General features: G+C 40.7%; 1 protein-coding gene across 5 annotated transcripts in view; it reads right to left on the bottom strand.

Annotated features, from left to right (window-relative positions):
* ERCC8 (ERCC excision repair 8, CSA ubiquitin ligase complex subunit) overlaps positions 1–22,393 on the bottom strand; it is a 60,770-nt gene that overhangs the window by 33,435 nt on the left and 4,942 nt on the right. For 2 of the 5 annotated variants that reach the window (XM_034774435.1, XM_034774433.1), the window contains exons 3-7: positions 22,253–22,354; positions 17,683–17,806; positions 13,011–13,092; positions 11,902–11,970; positions 9,496–9,562 (exon numbers count right to left, since the gene is read on the bottom strand). In XM_034774435.1, coding sequence (XP_034630326.1) covers positions 9,496–9,562; positions 11,902–11,970; positions 13,011–13,092; positions 17,683–17,806; positions 22,253–22,354 — 444 coding nt within the window. The remainder of the gene's footprint in view (positions 1–9,495; positions 9,563–11,901; positions 11,971–13,010; positions 13,093–17,682; positions 17,807–22,252; positions 22,355–22,393) is intronic. The other 3 variants (XM_034774437.1, XM_034774436.1, XM_034774434.1) reach the window with 3 other exon arrangements.

Here is a 22,393-nt window from a genome sequence, read left to right on the forward strand (position 1 = left end):
AAAAAGAAGAACAGGAGTACTTGTGGCACCTTAGAGACTAACAAATTTATTAGAGCATAAGCTTTCGTGGACTAGTGGGCTGTAGTCCACGAAAGCTTATGCTCTAATAAATTTGTTAGTCTCTAAGGTGCCACAAGTACTCCTGTTCTTCAGTTTGACTAGTATATGTGAACCTCTCCAGTGGGTGGCTTCCCAGGGCTGATAACTGAAGGAATTATATTAGCATATCTGAGGTAATATACAATCCCACAATAGCACAAACAACTGCATTTTTAATAAATGGATTCCAAAAGCACTGAAATTAATTCAGTCATATTTATCTTACATCCATAAAGTTTGTCCAGAATATTGTCGTATCTGTCACAGAAGGTACCGTCTTTACGAGTGTCCTACCACATAATCTAATTACATAATAAGTAACAACAATAATAATGGTTTCTCTGCTTAAAGCATTAAGGGCTAGCATAGGTTGGTTGCTAGACCCCCAAAAAAAGTGAACGTTGTAAGAAAAGGAAAAAGAAAAAAAAAAAAATGGTGGAACTTCATACTGTCTCCCTCTTAAGAATAACTAAGTAAACTTCTTTCAGAATCAGATATATCACAAAGTCCTAGGAGGAGATTGCTGTCAAAGTCTAACTTTGTTTCATTCAAAATTTTGCATTCATGGTATTATTGCTAGTACAGTTAGGGTTCATACTGAGTCCTGAGGGTCAAGAGTGACATAATCCCTCCTGATCTCTTTGTGATGATAAAAATAGGAAGTATTGTGAACTATACTCATCCTTAGAAAGGAACCTTCTTTATTGCTGCAATCTGTCAAAGATGATATACTGTCTCAGTCAGATTCTGTTTTTTCTGTTACGACACGAACTTGGGTCCGGAAAGTTGATTCAGTGCTATGGAGTATCCCTGGTAAATTACGTACACCCAGCACCCCATACTTCCTGGTCATGTCCTTGCAAAGCTTTAAGCTTCTGCTGACAGATGTAACAAGTCTCTGACAAGCACTGGGACATTCTTCCTCTTTTGAATCCGTTATGTTATGTCCAGTACCTTTCCTTCATCAATGAAATCTACAGAATCTAGTGTTTTTGTGAGAATCTGAAAACCTTTCTCTGCTTGTATTGTGTGAAAGCAGGTTTCATTGTAGCAGCCGTGTTAGTCTGTATCCGCAAAAAGAACAGGAGTACTTGTGGCACCTTAGAGACTAACAAATTTATTTGAGCATAAGCTTTCATGGACTATAGCCCACTTCATCGGATGCATAGAATGGAACATATAGTGAGGAGATATATATGCATATAGAGAACATGAAAAGGTGGGAGTTGCCCTACCAACTCTAAGAGGCTAATTAATTAAGATGACCTATTGTCAGCAGGAGAAAAAAACTTTTGTAGTGATAATCAAGATAGCCCATTTAAGACAGTTTGACAAGAAGGTGTGAGGATACTTAACATGGGGAAATAGATTCAATGTGTGTAATGGATCAGCCATTCCCAGTCTCTATTTAAGCCTAAATTGATAGTATCTAGTTTGCATATTAATTCAAGTTCAGCAGTTTCTCGCTGGAGTCTGTTTTTGAAGCTTTTTGTTGCAAAACTGCCACCTTTAAATCTGTTATTGAGTGGCCAGAGAGGTTGAAGTGTTCTCTTACTGGTTTTTAAATGTTATGATTCCTGATGTCAGATTTGTGTCCATTTATTCTTTTGCGTAGAGAAAGCAGCGTCACTGTGTGAACTGCACCTCTGACCTCTTTCACCCTCCACACCCCTTGCCACCTTCAGGTCTCAGGCCTCTAACCATCACCTGTGATTCTCCCATTCTCTGAGCAGAACCTGGGCAACAGTCCCTTGGGACTAACAGTGATTGCCTCAGCTGGTATGACTTAGTCTTAGACCCTCCAGGGCAATGTCAGTGGTAATCAGAGGCTGTCATGGGGCAACTGGCTCTTAAAGGAGAGAGAGTCAGGGCCTAGCTTGCCCATGTCAGCCCTCTGAGGACCTACCTGGGAGTAACTGCTTGCCTCAGGTAACTGGTTAATGGTCAATTAGTAGAGAAGCCCCACATCCTATAAAAATGAGCTGAGTCAGAGGGAATGCTCTCTGGAAGGTGTCTCTAGGGAGAAGAGGCTTGTGAGAGGAAGGCAACCCCAAAGGGAAATCATCCCCCAAAACGGAACAGGAGTATCCCAGGGGAAAGAACTGGGAGAGCTCCAGAAGAGAAACTGTTCCCCAGATTGAGGGAGCAGCAGTACCCTGAGGGAAGGGATCTGAGACTGTTCCGGGGGGGGGGGGGGGGGGGGGAAGTATTCTGGGAGAAAGAGCCCGAGACTGTTCCCCGGATGAAGGGAACAGGTATCCTGAAGGAGAAATCCAGAGGCTGTTCTCCCCAAAGCTAGTTGGACTGACCCCAGTACAGCAGATACCTTGAAGGTGCCTGAATAAAGTCTTGCTTATGTTACTGTAATTTCCTGTTGTCAGTAAATGAGGCTTTCTGAAGGGGGTGCTCTTTGATATGCAAAAGAGCTATTTAGACTGGCTGGTACACCCAGCTGAGGGGAAATTAAGGCAGGATTTGCCCATGGCACCATGCCTGAACACTGGGGGGCATGAAGTTGGAGGCAGAGTATCTACAGAAGTCAGAAAGTCTTTTTAAAGCGAAGTATCATTTAGAACAAAAGCATTTCAAGGGGGGCTGTGGGGGCAAAAGACGTATCTGGCTTCAAGACTGAGCTTGGTAAGTTTATGGAGGGGATGGTAAGATGGGATAGCCTAATTCTGGCAATTAATTGATCTTTGACTAGTAGCGGTAAATATGCCCAATGGCCTGTGATGGGATGTTAGACGGGGTGGGATCTGAGTTACTACAGAGAATTCTTTCCTGGGTATCTGGCTGGTGAGTCTTGCCCCCATGTTCAGGATTCAGCTGATCATCATATTTGGGGTCGGGAAGGAATTTTCCTCCAGGACAGATTGGCAGAGGCCCTGGGTTTTTCTCGCCTTCCTCTGCAGCATGGGGCAAGGGTAACTTGCTAGAGGATTCTCTGCACCTTGAACTCTTTAAATCACGATTTGAGGACTTCAATAGCTCAGCCATAGGTTAGGGGTTTGATACAGGAGTGGGTGGGTGAGATTCTGTGGCCTGTGTTGTGCGGGAGGTCAGACTAGACAATCATAATGGTCCCTTCTGACCTTAAAGTCTATGATTCTATGAAATTTCAAAGACAAAATAGCTTAAAAACAATAAAGAATAAAGCAGCCCTATCAGCATGCAAGCTTACCAGGTACCTAGCCCCTGACAACTAACTTCCTATAGACTCTTCTGAAGAGCCCCTCTGTGCAAGCCTGTCTCGCTGTCAGAGTTCATTGACGGCATCCTGGACAGTCCCTAGCAACTCAATCCCTTTTGCAAAAATCAAATAACTTTTTCCGTGTTATAGCCCTTTTACTCTCTAGCCTCCTCCCCCGGCAAAACAGCTGTGTCATTTCCGTCTAGAGCCTTGAAAGATGTCATTGTCTTATAACAACTCTGAATGTTTGCTGGGAGGTTGCTTATTTGGGAATATTGTGTTGCCTTCCTCTAGATTCTTCCCACTGTCCCCTATTAAAGGGGGAATGTTAGTACATTCTTGGGGTACCAATTCACCAACCTCTTGAGGAGGGCTTTAAGCCATGTTCAAAGAGGGCAAAACAAAAGCCCACAGGTAAGAATCAAAAAAATTTGACCTTGACACAGGGCTGGAAGTTGCAGAGGATATGGAAAATTAGACTAGAATCATAGGCGCAACAAGAGGGAAAACACTAGGGGAAACTGGTTGACATCTTAGATATTTATACATAAATTCAAGGAGAATGGGAGTTGAGGCCAAGTTCTGGACAGCCTATGAGCATGGAATGAGCTGCACCGTATTGGGGCCAAAGGTCAGACAACAATGCAGGACCAGGCCAGGTTAAAACTACAGTCAGAGTCCCTTACCAAACTGAGAGAGAGAGATGACAATTGGGGTTGGACCAGGTCAGGATCTTTCACGAAGGTCAGCAGTGGTCTTAAGCTGGACACAGTGACCAGGATCAGGAGCCAAGCCTACGTCGAAAGTCGTAAGTGTAGAATCAAGGTGAGTCGCACCAAAGAGTGGCAAGCTGGGTCTAAGGCAGAAGCACACTGGAGGTCTGCATTGTTCAGACAATGCCCAGAAATGGCTTTCTGGTTTAGATGGAGAACACCAGATAATCAGGAAATCACGCAGGGCTGTTGCTCATGCCCCCTAGGTGGGACATCCCCCAGAGCTAAGCCTCTCAGTCCCTCTTGGTGGCAGCCCTGCCTGGGCCCCTGGTGGTGAAGAAGAAGCATCACCTGATTCAAACCCTGCAGACCCTTATTCTAGGCCCATAAGTTCCTACAATGTCAAAAAAACCAAAACAGGAAGAACTGGAAGTTTTAGTACACATTCTAAATTCTGTGTTAATGGGCATTACAGAGACTTGATGGGATACACCTCATGACTGGAATATTGGAATAGACAGGTATAGCTTTTCAGGAAGGACAGACATGGGAAAAAGGGCAGTAGAGTTGCATTTGTATATCAAGAATGCATATACCTGTTTAGAGATCCAGAAGGAGGTGAGAGGCAGACAAGCTGAAAGTCTCTGGGTGAAGATAAAGGGGGCAAAAAAAAAAAAAAAAAACCACGAGGAGGCGGCGGCGGCGGCGCCATTTCTGGAACAAACAATAGAAACATCCAAAACACAAGACCTTGTAGTACTGGGGGACTTTAACTAGCCAGATATCTGCTGGAAAGGTAATACAGCAACACACAAAATGTCCAGTAAGTCCAATATACAGTAACTTCCCCTCATTGACTAGGTCACATTTTGTTTTAATACAGTTATGACATAGCAGCATTCATAACATCAGCTCCACATTTGTCACAGGTTGCAGCTAATTTTGCTTCTTTTGCGGCCCTTGCTATAATCTTATTCAACTGCCCTCTAAATAGCTTTCCCACTAAATATTTGGGGGGTCTGAACATAAGTGGTGACATGATGTTTGGCCTACAAGCAAGTATTCCAAGAGCAGAGGTATCTTCTTGAGGCTGCATTAGTGGATATAAAATAAGCTGCAAACCTCAGGGAGATCAATGAAGCATCCACAACAATGAAAGATGCTAGGGAGATTTTCTGTAAAAACAACTTTATCTTTTTAGTTTGATGATACATTTTCCATTAGCTTATCTTTCTAAATCTGCTCCTCCTTGCATGAAAGGCCTCATAATCCCCTCTGTCGAGTGACAAAGTGGACAGTTTAGGAAAAACCCATAGAACATGTCTCCTCTTTGGCTACTTCCTAAAATAGTTGGACACTTGGTCATGTCCACTATTTGTTTTTAACTAATAATTTTTCTATATGCAGTTATTTTACAATTGGTATTCTATTATTTTGAAACATCATCAGGGAATCCTGGTCAGTCACCCAGCAAGCTCAAAGCTAGTAACAATTTCACATACTGCTATAAGAGATAATCCCAGTGTCCTGGCTAATATTTCTTTTCTCAGTAAATCATATTATATTGTCCAAATCTACAAGCCATCTATTAAGAAGATAATAGCTCCTCCAATTTGCTGTCAGTGCATCATCAGTACATATCATCATCTAATAAAGCAATATGAGATAACATTTTATACCCAAACCATATACAAATCAGATTATATTCCCTTCCTCTTGTGGATTGGCTGGTGTATTTCAAAATACTACTTCTGAGTGAAACTTTTACCACATTCTATACATCTAGAATACTCTTCTCTTGTGAGGGTTTGCTGATATCTACATGAAGTTTTTTAAGTTGTCTCTCAAATATGGAGAATATATTCAGTTCTAGATTTCTTTCTATAAGGCAGCCAGTTCAGATTATCATGGTTTCCCTTTTTCTTCTGACGCTGACTCTGAACTGTTGTTACTAGAAGACGATCATTTGTGTGTCTCTTTCTTATTTCTTTATGCTTGGTTTGCACTTCTAGTATCTATTATTGTGGTTTATGGTGCTTTAAGAATGCTGGTGACTGACTATTGTACCTTAAATTCTTAAATGCAGAGTTCAAAGAGACTTGTTACTTGGAAGCAACTGCAGCTAGCATTGGTTCAGAATAATACTAAGAATAAGTGTGCTGGATGTAGCTTGTAAGAAAGAACCTCTCACTATGCTAAATTGATTAATTTTGTTACTTTAGTTTGCTGTTTTTTATTTTGATGAATTTAAAGTAGTTGTAACCGAGTCAGATGGCACAACTGACTGAATTTTGGGAAACATTTATGTACAGATGAATCAGAAGAGCAGATGGAGAGCAGAAGATAATAAGAGAAGAAGAGGGAGCATGTCCCTCTTTTTTGGACTTCAGCTGATTCCAATGCCACAAATAAGATTGCTGCAAACGTTCCATTAAGAGGCATATTCTGAACCTCTCCCATAAAATTTTGGTTGATGGACACATTGTCTGGAATTTTTCTGAATTAATGAAACTGTGTAGAATATTTCAGAATAAGATTAGAATTATTAATATTGTATGGCAAAGACTCAATCTATGGTTTAACAATCAAAAATTACCTCAATTTTTCAGCCACTTAAATGTGAACACTGTTTTGTGGTAAAAAGAAGAAAATTATTAACTATGGATCATTGTTGTGATTGTTGTCATAGGTTTTTCATAATCAGAGTTAGGTACATATATTTCTCTGAGTTAGGTGATAGCTGTATATCAGAGATGCCAGTGAAAATGAGTTTGCTGACAAAAAAGTGACTGGCATCTAAAACTGCTGACTGCAAAACTTTTGACCTTTAGATGACAAACAAATTTCATGTTAAACCTGTTAGTCACATCTGCAGTTTTAGAGATGAAATGCTGGGTCATCTAAAGTGTTATTGGACTAAAATTCTATTAACATTTTGTCATCTAAAGCTTTGGATGACAAATCTTTTCCTGACTAAAACTTTTGATTGAAAATGGGTTTGATGACAAACATTTCTCATCTTTAGATGACAATGTTTCACCTCTAACCAAAATATCTAAACTGCAAAAATGTACTCAACCACAGAGGAGCATTTCAAATTACAGCAATAGGAATATTCATGTTCTTTAGAGTAATGTGTCACATTCTGCAACACACTCTCCTTAGTGTTTTCCCCATTTCTGTTATGGAAGGCACTTTACATTAATTTTAAGTACTGAGAAAACCTTTACTTTGAGAATCTCAAACTTTGCAGGAATTTTCAGCATTGCCTAAATGATGTAAGACATTTTGAAAATTTTACCCATTGTCTAAAAATGCATAACAATTCAAATTATGGATTACAGGAGAATTACAGGATGTAGAAAGGTAAGAAAAGAATGAGGTAGCAACACTCAGTTCTAATTTTTTTGAGAGTGAAGACCTCAAAGCCTCTCTCAAGACTCAATGATTTTTTACATTAAAAGAGCCACAGTGAATTAGATTTCTGCAAAACAGTAGATCTACTATTAAAAAATCTTTTCAAAAATTCTGTCATTATTTACTGATGTAACAAATGATATTGGAGATATGAAAATAATACATTTGTTATAGAAAAATGTTGCTGCACTGAATGCCTTGTGCTTCCTTCTCCCCTGGCCTGATTTCCTGGCATCCCGACGCAGCTTGACTCCTGGCATCTGACTTGTGATTCCTGACCTACAGTTTGGCTCCTGCTTCTGACCTCTCAGTATCCTGACCGAGCTAACTTTTGACTCCTGTGTTGTGGCTGTGGATTCTGGCTCCAACTATTAGTCTGGCCACTCACGACCCTGTGGGACCAAGCCCAGTGCAAGAAGGATGGACCTGGCACCACCACCATAGCCACCAGAAGCATCGGACTTGCCCAAATGGATAATCAAGCATGGCAGCCCCAAGTTGCACAGCTGACAAGAGATAACCAGTGGCTGCAGGATCAAGCTAGGCTGCTCAGCACTAACAATACCACTCTGTGAACACTATCTGCAGGGCCTTGTCCTGAACAGGGACCTGCAATACCTTTGCCCCAACAGTTAGATGGGAACTGACAGCAGTTCCAAAGTTTCATGAGCCAATGCCGGCTTCTGTTTCAGATACATCCCCAAATCTATGTCTCTAACCAGGCCAAGGTGGCCCTAGTTATCAGCCTGCTGACAGGAGACACGTTAGTATCAATTCCGGCGGGGGTTGCAGGAAGAAATCAAAGATGAACTGGTCTGAGATGCCTACAGGTCTAGACTTCTTTCTGGACTTTACCATCTGCATAGATAATTGGCTGGGAGAAGAAAGAGATGAAAAGACACTTGCATCCCTTATATCCGTGTGCCATGACCTCATCTTCTGCATCATCCACCAAACCCATGTCTCTTATACATGCCACCCATGCACAAACTCAACCTATAATCTTAGGATATAGCTACACTATGGCTAGAACAGCCCTCTAGCACAGATGCAGCCTACACCGAAAGGTGATTTTCTGCCGATTTAAGACCACTTCCCGAATTACATTAGCTACATTGATGTAGCTGCGTCTACACTGGGGATTTTCTTGGCAGAGCTATGTCAGTCAAAGGTGTTTATTTTTCACACCCTGACCAACATAGCTATGTTGACATAACTTAAGTGTAGACCGGTGTGGGCAAACTTTTTGGTCCAAGGGCCACATCGGGGTTGCACAACTGTATGGAGGGCCGGGTAGGGAAGGCTGTGCCTCCCCAAACAGCCTGGCCCCCGTCCCCTATCCGTCGTCTCCCACTTCCTGCCCCTTGACTGTCCCCCTCAGAACTCCCAACCCATCCAACCCCCCCTGCTCCTTGTCCCCTGACCGCCCCCTCCCGGGACCCCCACCCCCATCCGACCTCCCTGCTCCCTGTCCCCTGACTGCCCTCCCGACCCCTATCTACATCCCCACCCCCTGACAGGCCTCCTGGGACTCCCACTCCCAACCCACCCTGTTCCCCATCCCCTGACCACCCCCCCAGAACCTCCACCCCATCCAACCGTCCCCTCCTCCCTGACTGACCCCCCACTCCCCGCCGCCTTACCAGCAGCAGGAGCTCGCAGCCGTGACACCTGGCCAGAGCCAGCTGCGCTCCGCACGCTGCCCAGCAGGAGCAGCGGGCCAGAGTGCGGCCCGCGCAACGGAGTGGCTGCGGGGGAGGGGTGACAGCAGAGGAGGGGCCAGGGACTAGGCTCCCTGGCCAGGAGCTCAGGGGCAGGACAGGATGGTCCCACCATAGTTTACGCACATCTGGTGTAGACCAACCCTGTGTGCACCATTTGGATAGCTCTTCAATCCAATTTTTTCCATCTAGGATCTACAGTATCATGGTAGTATAAATACTAATGCAGACCTTTACCTCAAATGCATATTAAACTTTATGGATGTCGTCAAAATATTTTTTCTAAATAAGTCAGTTTACAATGCTTTCTATAAGCCATTTTACTGCTTATTTATATTACAGAAATAGTTTTTACCTTGCAGTTGCCAGGACATACTCATGATGCGGGGACCAGGCCACTGCCAGCACTTCTTGCCTGTGACCTAGAAATATGGTACCATGAGAAATTTCAGGTAACTTATTGATAAACAACTTTTCTGATAGAAGTAAAAGTAGCATTAGTTCAATTGCATTTCTCTTGGATATATCTATCAATTTACAACTACCATCAATATTCTGGTATTAATTTGGAGTTTATGGGAAGAGTGTTCCTTATTTTGGATTATTGGCAGTTTACCTTTTTTTTTTCTTCCTTTGCTTGGGTAAGAATGCATTCAGCTGAAAATGATATGAAGAATACTAAGTTTCAGATTAGCAGCCGTGTTAGTCTGTATCCGCAAAAAGAACAGGAGTACTTGTGGCACCTTAGAGACTAACAAATTTATTAGAGCATAAGCTTTCGTGGACTACAGCCCACTTCTTCGGATGCATATAGAATGGAACATGTGTATATATATCTCCTCAATATATGTTCCATTCTATATGCATCCGAAGAAGTGGGCTGTAGTCCACGAAAGCTTATGCTCTAATAAATTTGTTAGTCTCTAAGGTGCCACAAGTACTCCTGTTCTTTTTGAAGAATACTAAGTTTACCTCTCTATACTTTACTAGCCCAGACGACTTCATCATTCCACAGCTATGCTAGCAAAAGAATAGCACATACAGAATTTTTAACAACATTTAAAATACACAAATGTAAAAATCAATTTAATGCCAGTTTTTATTGAGCTATTTCACCGTGTTTTACAGTAGATTAAAAAAAATGTATGTATGTATGTATAGCAGATCTTATATCTAGATTATTTATTCTACTTCTTGCCAACATCCCAAATTTGAAGTTAAGTGTGTGCTTTATTTTGGTCTCTTAGCAGCATGAGGATCATGCACTGTTTATTGAGTGGTGATATAATACATTTATTAACAAATCATAGTGGGTTTTGAGCTCCTCAAAAAGATGTCTAGAAAAACTATAAACAATAAAAAGTGTTACGCAATCTAAATACACCTCTACCCCAATATAACGCTGTCCTCGGGAGCCAAAAAAATCTTACCGCGTTATAGGTGAAAGCGCGTTATATCGAACTTGCTTTGATCCGCTGGAGTGTGCAGCGCCCCCCCCCCGGGCGCTGCTTTACTGCGTTATATCCGAATTCATGTTATATCGGGTCGCATTATATCAGGGTAGAGGTGTGTAGGGTTGCTACTATGCCACTTATAATAAAATGGGCATGAGCGAGCAAATAATGGGATTGATAAAAAGTAGGTTAGATCATATACATACATCTTTGGCCTCATAACTAAGAGTTATTTACACCACTTCCTTCTGTACATCTATACGAGTACACTCAACATTTTAACATTTATATTTCCCTGATCGTGTTTCATTTCAATTACCCACAACCAACTCAAACACCAAGACTTTCCAGAGCATAAAGCCCTAGGGCCTCCTAATATTATTAGATAAACTTCAAGGTTCAGATACTGCTATCCTTATGTCGAGTAATATCTTACTCCCCAAGCCTCTGAAGCCAAAGAGTCTTAAAGAAAGTACATCCATACAAAATCTCTAGAGGATATTTTGTTTAAAAATATTAAGGTTTTGTAAAAAAAGCACACACACACACACACACACACACACACACACACACACACACACAATCTTCATGAACACAAGTACAACATTCCTGGAGGTCCTAAAACAACATTTAAACAAATATTAATCTATACTGAGTCAGAACGTCAGATGGTGTAAATTGGTACAACTGTGTTGATTTTCACCAGCTGAAAATAGGGCCCCTTATCCTCAAGGGATGCTAAATGGAATTTACCTTTTTATAGAACGATAAATTAAAAAGCCCCCAGAAGTCTCTTAAAACTTTCATATCTCAAAAATTCATAATTTGTTTTTAAAAATAAACTACACTAACTAGATAACACTTTTGCTCAGCTAATTAATATTTTGATTTGAAGTCTGAGTTATGCAAACAGAAATACCTTTGAACATGCTTTTATAATTTTAAACGTATAAACTAATTTCCCTCCAAACTGGTTTCTCACACGTCTAGTTACACTAGAATGATTTAAGACTAACTAGTACTCCAGAAATCAGGGTTTATTATGAAAATGCCCATAGACCTAAAATGATAGCTGTTCTTTAAATAGTATTTGTGTTCTCCAATTCAATAGCACTAGAATAATACACAGAAGAACCTTTTTCACTGTGTAATTTTTACAACTACTACTAAACACATCAGTCACGTTACTTACACAGAACACATTATTTATAGTGTTTCTTTACACTGGCTGGATAGTGTTTCGTTACAATGGCTGGTTTACTCAAAGTATTTATTGTTTAAAAATTATGTTTCAGACTAAGAAGTACCCTGCAGAATTTGAGAACAGGATCCAGACTTCAAGTCACAAAGCTGTACTTTGGGGCTTTTGGTACCAACTGTAACAAGAAAAACAAGACAATGTAAAAAAAACCCCAACTCTTAACAAGGAATAAAAAGTCTAACAAGTCTAACTACGAAGATGTAAAGAAACTATCAGCTTCATAAGATTTCACACACATTTGAACTGATAAAATTACCAAATAGATTTTTAAAAATGTATTGCAACTACAATAGATTTATATTTTCAAAGTTTCTGCATACAATTCTACTAAATTTCCCACATTAACAATATACTTAAAGGTTGTTGGGCAGGAGTTCTCAAACTTCCTTTGCGACAACAAAAATTATTACAAGACCGCAGGAGGAGGGACCGAAGCCTGAGCCCTGCTGCCCCAGGTGTGGGGACCAAAGTCAAAACCCGGGCCCCACCACCCCAGGCAGGGTGGCCAAAGCCAAAGCCTAAGGGCTTCAGCCCCAGGCAGGAGGCCTATAACCTGAGTCCTGCTGCCCAGGACAGGTGTCTTCAGGTTTTGGCTTTGGACCCAGGCCCCAGCAAGTCTAATCCAGCCCTGGCGACCCCATTAAAACAGGGCTGGACCCACTTTGGGGTCCCAACCCACAATTTGAGAACCGCTGTTATAGGGGAAACAAGGCTGCTCTTTTTTCTAGATTTATGAATTAAGAATATGGTCCCTTCTCTAAAGATTTTTTTTTATTAATCAACAGTAAATACATACAGTATACAGTACACATTCAACTCCAATAGATCTCAAGACCAAATACTGATTTAGCTGCATTAATCTGAGTTGTGTGTATTTAGAAACACTAGCTGAACCATGCAAACTCGGTGGTGTGTGGTTTACTCATTTCAGAAATGCAAAGGGGGTACTTTCCTTTCATAAACAGTATAAGCCCAAATGAAGTGATTTTATTTAAAAAATGACCTCAATTTCACAAAGTCTGATATTATTTGCTTGAAAATAGACAAGACTGTTGCATAGGTAAAAAGTCATAGAAAAATAAAGCTAGTTTTTAATCATTTGCCTCTTACTACAACCCAAATATAGATAGGAACTTCTTAAAAACGTATACATACCTGCTATTAAGCAGTGCTTGGTAGCAACTGGAGACATATGATGGCTATAAACTGTTCCCTCAAAATTAAACACATCTGCAGGCTGGTAATTAAAAGAAAACATCTATCAGTTTTGCCCCTTGATTAATATCATAATGAGAATTTGAATCTTCTTTAAAATTGTTAAGCATTTTTCAAGTTAGAGTTACTGTTTACAAGGCTGCTCACATGCTCTACTGACTAAGTGCTTAATCATGCAAATAGTCATGCTATCAGAACTAGACATTTAGCACTGGCAGGTCATGGAACTAACATGGCAAAGAGTACTAAAGCCTGGAAGAAAGTGCTCTGATTACAGTGACAAGGGGGAAAAAGGGAGTAAGAAAAAAAAGCAAGGAAGAAGGTGGGGGTATGGAAATGAAAATCAGTGATAATAGGAAAGAGAGCTAATACCTCTTGTAATCAAATACAAAACATGCTACCTCAAAAAACAAAGGATATAAACAAAAGGCAATAGTGAGTGGCTAAATTGAAGTGTCACCTTAATTTTAAAGTTGGTCCCTTATTTTATATATTTTTCTCCCCATTTTCTGTTGGGACTCAAGAGCTATGTTGACAAGTTCCTGAAATCACCTCTGTTTTATTGTTTACATACTACAATATAAGCCACCAAATACACACTATGTGCAAGAAAACTGATAATATTACCATTAAGAACCTTGACTTTTCAAATTTCCTTACCAGTGTCCTCAATTTTTCAACATCAATGCTGCATTATTGTCACGGTTCCTGAATTGTTTAGTACTGTGTCCCCCTTATCGATATTTTAAAGCTTGGTGGCTCCTCACAACCAAATAAGGACATGAGTTTGGACCGTTCTGTGATTTTATTCAACTACATACTGTTTGTTTATTACATAATCTGGTTTAATCTGGGTTTTTAAAACTATAATTTGAAAATGTGGATTTTTTGGCATGAGTAGATGCAGCCTAAGATTTTATTGGGAAGAACAGACCTGTTGAAAACTACATAGTTGTGCAATGTTTTATTGAATCTCTGATAGCGCCAGTCATTTTAGACATTTAAATTACTTCTGTGTTTAGTTTTCACAAAAATTGTTGCTGACTACTTAAGACTCAGAGAAAACTGGAAGTGAAAGGAAGCAGCATTTTCATAGCTATACCACAGAGTTCTTGGCGCTCTCTCAACAGAACTCCAGAATTCCTGGTCTGTAACATTTGAAAACTTGGCCTTCTGAATAAGATCTCTTGACAATTCTAATATTTTTTTAAGTTGAGATAATAAAGGTTGGAATGGATTCAAATATTAGTGAGAAGGGGTTTCGAATCCAGTTGGTATCCACAGATTCATGTTCAATTCCAGGAAAATATTCATCAAAATAGGAATATTATCCAAACAAAAAAAATTTGCAGTCCCTTCTGACCCTATGATTCCATAAATGAGTTAAAAATGCTATTAAAGACCAAATATTATCACTTTCACTCTATTTAAAAAGTTTTAGAACACTGGAAACATCTCAGTAATTTCCTTTTCCACATGGCACCTCCAGACAATGCTTGTTCATGAATCCCCCAATTTTATGTTTCATATCTAGTATATTTGTATTCCTACCTTGAAGTGTTAGGCTCAGTGCATTTAATTTGCCTGATATATCCACCAGGTAAGCTAATATAGTCAAGAAATCCATATTACTCATGTTATCTGCAAGATCTGTTTTCCGAAGAAGAAAATTTCTGATTTTGCCAGGCAATTCAAAGATGTATTCTAACACTTTCCCATAAGATAACCACATGACTTTACCGTGAAACGGAAGCTGAGTATGGTTACAGCCTATCTCTTTGCACACTAAAACACTGTGTGTTCACTACCTGGGATTTCATAAAATTAACACCACCACTGAAGGCCTATGTACTTCAGGACACAACTTTTTCAATGCTGATGCCTGGTGATGAATCGTTCAGTGTGTCCAAATGATGCCACTTTCTTTACTCGTGCTGCAACCCCACTGTTCTTACCGGCCACAGCTGCTGCCTCACCACACAGCACAGCACACCTCACAGTGTCCAATTAACACCTTCATCCACCATGAATTTATCAAGGATCTTGAATATTTCCTCACTGGTTGTTCAGGGTTTCTTTGCAAAATAAAAATTCTTCAACTATTGAACTTGCTTTGACAAATCTCATACAACACAGAAACTGAGTCAGTGGATTCATCAAACTATGGTGAAAAATATTGACTTCTTCACTTGTTCTACCAACTGGTCCTAAACATTTTCTGCAAGGTCATCAGTGCATCAATGGATAGTATTATTTGACATGGGAATGTTTTCAGTGCCATGACTGCTTGTTCCCCAATTTAATTCTTCATATGACTATTGCTGGTGGAAGTGGAAGTGTCTTGCCAATGGTGTGTGCCTGCTTGCATTTTGTAATTCACATGGCTATAACACAAGATGAGCCTAAGGCTTTTGAAGAACAGTTGCTTCTTTAGACATGACTTCTTTGTTTGTTTTTACTCTTCTGGTTTCTGAAAGAAAAGTTTGGGGCTCTTGTTTACTAATTCCAGGGGTTTAGTTTCTAAATGTCTCTGTAGTTTCCCGGGCTTCATACTTTCATTTACTAACACTTGAAAACAAAGGACACATTGTGGCTGTGAACTTTCTGCAGTAATACTGAGACACAAAATCCAAACAGAGTAACTATCATCATATTGCCTACTTTTCCTCCTTTTCTGTTTAACTTTATTAAAATCTTCATCTTCAGCTGAAGATTTGCCACATGTAAGACTTAGTACTTGGTCAAAATCATTCTATTATAAAGAAAAGACCCACCTCTCTCTCCCTCCACCCCTCAACCATCTGCTAGTGCCAGAAGAGTGGGCAGGGAGCACCCTTTGCCCTCTGTACCACCAAGGGCTTTCAGCCAAGAGGCTTCCTGCTGAATGCTTCCTTCAGCAGGAAGTCTCTCTGGTGAAGGTCCCCTGCAGGAGCAGAGGGCACAACAGGCTTCCAGCCTAACAGCAGCAGCATATAAGACACGATCCATTTAAGCCTAGCTAAATATTAAGCTGTAAATCAGCCTAATAGGGGATTTTTAAGCCTAGTTAATAGTCTAATTAGAAACAAACAAAAAAATGGGCATTATTGATTAAAATCCCCCCCCCCCCCCCAAACACTGAAGGCTCCCGCATGAACTTTCATGGTTCACCAAGGAAGCCACAGCTCATGGTTTGGGAAGCACTGGTTTAATGTGAGGGTTTATGTTCAGTGGCACATTGTGTCCTTCTGACATTTTAACAATTACGAAGTACAACAGTTTAAATTTCAGGGGGTAGCCGTGTTAGTCTGTATCTACAAAAACAACAAGGAGTCTGGTGGCACCTTTAAAGACTAACAGATTTATTTGGGCATAAACTTTCGTGGGTAAAAATCTCACTTCTTCAGATGCAGCTTAAATTTACAGTTTAAATTTGGGACTTCATCTTTAAAGTTGTGGACAATGTCAGGTAATTTCATTTTTGTTATATTTCTTTTTTAAAAAATAGTTTAAAATTGCTTTTTATTTTAAAGAATGAACTCAAATGTTTTGGATATATACCGTTTTGTAGCAGTTTGTACACCAAATGTCCTTTATATACTGTTTTTGTAACTCATTCTAAGAGGATGGTCTAAAGCAGTATCTGGTTCTTGCTAAGCACACAACACACTTTAAACAACAAAACAGGAACACTACCTCCTCCCTCCACAAAAACAAAGCTATACATCTCAACATTACACTTTTAAAAAGGTTTAGAAAATAATAATTTTCACATCTCATTTAATCATAGAAATATTGCCTCATGCATTAAGGTAGGAAGATCACGAAAACTGGAGATTCTGTCATCTCAAGGACACAATAGGCAATATTCTTGGCAAACAAACAATGTCAATGTAAGGCCACTGATACATGAAATAAAAGAGATTAACCACAGCCCAAAATTCATATATCAGCTATTAGAGGACAGAATTTAGTAGCAGATTTATAGCTGTAATATGTAAACTTTATTTAAGTCATGACAAATTGGTTAGTGTTTCTCCTCATGGTTTCCCTCGTTCTATTGTTTTAAGCTTATAAAATCCTCTCACACAAATATAGCAAAAGGTTTAAACCATCAAAGACAATGTTCATATTGTTTATAATTATAACAAATGTGCTCCCATAGTACACTACCCATGCTACGCAAATAAGATGATAACCAACAATTAATATTGTTCAATAGGTGTTCAACACCTCAGGAGAAATAAATTATGCTCTCAGACCAGTTGTTGCTGGACAAATGTGCATACTACAAAGTCTATCATCACAAGTCACATTCTTATTGGCAGGCTAAGCAGAAAAACCAAGCAATCACGAAGACTCTGAACTACCATATTATGGGTAACATACAAGTGGTTTCTAAAACAAGGCTGAAGCATGCTGGCAAGTATGGGAGTGCCTAAACTTCTGCCCTTGTATTACGTACCTACAGTTTTGAATGCTACCAACCTGACATTTTTCATCCTTCAAAATGCTGAGCAACTCTCACTGAGCTCAGTGGGAATTTCAGAAACACTACCCCTTAAAACTGGTGCTCAGTATATCCCAACGTCGAATGCATAAGAAGTTATGAAAATGATTAGAAATGACTTACTTGTAATGTGTTTGTATCCCATATTTTCAGTGTTTTATCAAATGAGCTTGATGTAAACATGCCAGTGTCACGAGGGTACCACTGAACTGTCTCTACGCTGAATTTGTGTACATCAGGATGGCTCCTATAATACAATAATAGAATTGCACTGGTTAGGGTCAGCAGTGTATTGTTGATTTGATACTAGTTGACCAGGTGTTTTTTTTTTTAATTATTATTATTAAACTACTGGGTCTAAGTTTTCAAAAGCGACCATGTAGCGAGGCGGTGGGATACCCCACAGCCCTGCTGAGGGCCGAACCTCCCCAATACCAACGTGGGCGGAGCCACCGGGTCCGGCGCCCGCCCCTCAGAGGTCACGGCCCCGACCCGGAAGTATAAAGCCCACCTGCAGAGCTCAGTGGAGCCCAGGCCGGCAGAGAGAGAGCAGATGTCCGTGGCCGAGCTCCCGCTTGGGAAACAGCCGCTGGCCTCAAGTGGCCTGCTGCCTCACCAGGCCAGTCGAGCCTGCCCCGTGCCAGGTACCCCGAGGAGGACTGGCCAAGCCTGCCCCGTGCCAGGTACCCCAAGGAGGACTGGCCGAGCCTGCCCCGTGCCAGGTACCCCAAGGAGGACTGGCCGAGCCTGCCCCGTGCCAGGTACCCAGAGGAGCCAATGCTGATGGAGAGCACTGACGACACTAAGATGGCCCAGGTACCATACGAGGGGGAGTGTGGAAGTAGCCCAGGGACAGCCGACCCCAGTCTGGCTGCTGCACTGCCAGAGCCGATGTCGGTGTGTTGCGGCCAGGATCCCCACTGACAGCAGCAAGTTTCTGTCGCTGCTAGGGCCCCGGGCTGGGACGTAGTGGAGTGGGAGGGCCTGTGTCCCCCCTGCCACCCACTCCTTGGGTGGCAGACTCCTCCCTTTTTCCCTGGCCTAGAGAGGCTGGGGGCTGCTACAAACCCTGACCCAGTCCCCTGCTTAAAGGCCTGGGTTACTGACTATTTGCTTGCTGCCCCGCCCTGACTTAGGGCCTGGGCTGCTATAGACTTTGCCTCAGCCCTTGCTTAAGGGCCTGCATCCTGACCTCTTGGCTCAGCCCCTGCTTACGGGCCTGAGCCCCTAACTGTGGGTCTGCGGTCCCAGACTGCCGCCGGACCAGAGCGAGGCGGTGGGATACCCCACAGCCCCGCTGAGGGCCGAACCTCGGCCCCAAACTACTACAGACCAGTAATTTTGGTGCCTCCATTTCTGAGTGACCAATTTGAACCCTCTTGGGGCTGATTTTCAGAAAGTGCTGATCATCTGCCCTCTCAAAACCAAGCTATTTTGATGTGTCTCAAGTTGGGCACCCAAATATTGAGACACCAAAATCTGTAGTCACTCTTGAAAATGTAGGCTTTGACATTTAACTATTATTTTAGGGCCTGACTCTACAAATAGTTATGACCCTGTTGAGTTCTGCTGACTTAAATGGGACTCCATATTATATGCACAAGTTTGCAGGATTGGGGTCTTTAACAATTATTTGCTAATGGTAATGTTAAATCACAACTATGACTTAAGTGCCACAAAATTTTACTATTTTAGTATGTTGCTAACCACACAGTCTTTGGCCAGGTCCCCACTAACCCCCCACTTCGGACTAAGGTACGCAAATTCAGTTACGTTAATAACGTAGCTGAATTCGAAATACCTTAGTCCGAACTTAGCGCGGGTCCAGACGCGGCAGGGAGGCTCCTCCGTCGATGCCGCGTACTCCTCTCGCCGAGCTGGAGTACCGGTGTTGACGGCGAGCACTTCCGGGATCAATTTATCGCGTCTAAACCAGACGCGATAAATCGATCCCAGAACATTGATTGCCTGCCGCCGGACCCTCCGGTAAGTGAAGACGTACCCTTTGTTCCAGTAGTAATCTAGGTCAGATCAACACTTCAGGGAATTTAGATAGTATCTTGCAACACAGGTCTTGTTTGATTTCATCTTCAGACTCCTAAATACATTTCAATTTAATGAGATCTTGAGAATTGGTGAACTATTTAAGATAGCATATTATAATCTCTAGTGGTTGTTGAGGAACTATAATTGGATATCTGCTCCTATTAGTGTCCTTATCGCTGAGAGTCTCATCCCTTTTAGGTTTCCAGAGCTCACTGTCATTACAAGTGAACTCAGGAAAATAAAATTGCAGGGATCAAGATTTAGAACAATCGTGAAGTGGTGAGCTTCAGGACTCTAAGATACTCTCCATCAAGTTCATATGTAGATGTATCATGGCATTAAAATACAGAGGAGAATATCTGTCTTTGCTACAGCACAGAATCACTCAGTGGAGCTGTACAGTTAGGTGAAGTGTACAATCCGAAATTTCCTCTCCCTCTGAAGCCATCTCTTAGTTTAAACACTTAAGCCATTCTCTGTCTGCTGAGAAAAATCTGTCGTATTAGAACCAGTGTCTGCTGTGCTAGGCAGTGCCTTGTCTTACAGTAGGTAGATATCTTTAGTAAAAATCACAATCTGAAGCAGATTCACAGGGCTCAGAATCTATAGTTCATTTTGACCATGAGATGAAAATGGAAGCACAGGTTTAATCTTTCAAATATTTGCAAGCTGTTAAGAGTCATATCTTCAAGAAAAATTATCACAGTGCTTAGGTCCTTTGTGATCTCCAAGCTGGATTGCCACAATGCAATTTATTCAGGGCTCCCCTTGACAAATAGAAATTACAACTCTATAAAACACAGCAGCCCAAGTACTAAAGGCTCTTTTCTTCTTAATGGCAGGCAGTTAATAATTGGCTTGTGATGTCCTGAATCAGGAAGAGGGATAATTATTTCCCTGGCTAGTTTAACTCCAGGTATTTTAATTATCTATAATTCATATAGATTTCTAATATATTTAATAATACTACGTTCTTTGCCTCATTTTAATTCTCTTTTGTAAAAATGTATTTCCTATTGTATCATTGGGTAGAGTCTAATGAATAAGATTAAGTTTTATTATTAGTGTTTAAAGTTGGAAATAATAAGGGATGTATCTATCGGACAAAGTGCCTGTTGTAGAAACAGACTGACATCCATCTAAAAGTACAGTCTTGATGTGGCCATAAACAGGGTCTTCAGCTATGGAATATTCCACTGATTCTTGACACACACTAAGAAGCATAATGATGGCATTGTTCAAGGGTAGATTCAGAATTATTCTCCTATTTAATGTTTTATGTTAGTGCGTATTATGTAATTTTGTTATGTTTAAGAGTCTGTTCCAATTCTGGGATTTATTCACTTAATGTTAATCACTTTAGTTTGTCCAGACACCCATAAGGATGGACACCTAGAGACTGCAGGTTATTAACAGTATCTGTACCGCGGTTTGATGCATTCTCTAGCATCTTTTTCTGTTCCTGTCACAATTTAGGCCTTTCTGCTGTTGTAGGTAATCTTTGCTGGAGTAGTCAATGCTGTATCTAGTTCACATACCCAGCTTCTAGGCCTCAAACATCCAGCCAAGGGAATAAGGGGAAAGGGTACCCACTAACTCCTGCAGAGAAGGCCAAACTATCATGAGACACAGAAAAAGTCTTTGCTTGTGGGACGGCCCAACTTCCTAAGTACAAGGATGGGCAACAATAAATACATAAAAAGAACAAATCCTTATGACCTGCAGGGAAAGGCTGACAAATCTGTAAGGGCACTGGGGACTTGTGAGGTTATACAGATGCATTAATTCTACTATAGGGCTCCCATATATACTAAGTTCTCTATCAGTTTTAGCTGTCATATTGTAGAATGAATTGTGAATAAAATTATGGCCTATCTTTTGCCAGTAATATGGGGACTGTCCTCATTCAAGCATGACCTTGGCAAATTCCAGATTACCACTGCATAACTCATTTGTCTAGAATCCTCAAAATAGTTTTCCCAACTTCATAAGTAACTAGCTGCAAATTATTTTAGATTCTATCCAGTCTACTAAAGAGAGTGAATTGTAAATTACTGTCCTTATGCCTAGACATAGCACTGTACATCTACATGGTCAATTTCAGTGTGGGATAATATGAAAGAGTCAGAATAAGGGATCTGTAAGTTGAAAACAGGAAAAGCAGGGTTTTCTAGGGTTAAAACAGGACTGTAAAATCAGGAGACTGGGCTTCTATTGCTGACTCTGCCACTGATGCTCCGTGAGGTCCTAGGCAACACACAATCTCCGCGTGCCTCCAATTTTCCTCTCTGTAAAAATATCCAATGCTTTACAGTATTGAACTCCTTGGATGAAAAGTTTTATACAACTGTATGGTCAGTAGATTCCTATTTTTACATGCATTATTAATGAAACTACTAGATTAGCTAACATTTAAAAAAAACAAAATGGAACAGCTGCTCCTACAACTTCAGAATTGATATATTATACTTTTAACTGAGTGTGTCATTAATTTTTTTTTAAATCAAAGTTGTCTGGTCCTATGTGTGATTAGGATTTTATGTAGGAAGTAAAATACTAAAGTGCAACAATTTGTGAATTCAATGCAAAATATAAAATAAAATTGCTAAAAATATTTCAGTGATTTTTTTTTAAAAAAGATACGTACCTGCCCACAGAACAAATTGCTTTACATGTATAACATGGTTTTCTGCTGAAGTTTTCAAGGTCATAAAGTACAATAACACCATCTGACCCACCTGATAACATGCTGTAAGAACAAACATAACATAGCTTTTAGATATCCTAC

Source organism: Trachemys scripta, chromosome 6 (assembly GCF_013100865.1).
Source record: "Trachemys scripta elegans isolate TJP31775 chromosome 6, CAS_Tse_1.0, whole genome shotgun sequence".
Classification (NCBI taxonomy): domain Eukaryota; kingdom Metazoa; phylum Chordata; order Testudines; family Emydidae; genus Trachemys; species Trachemys scripta.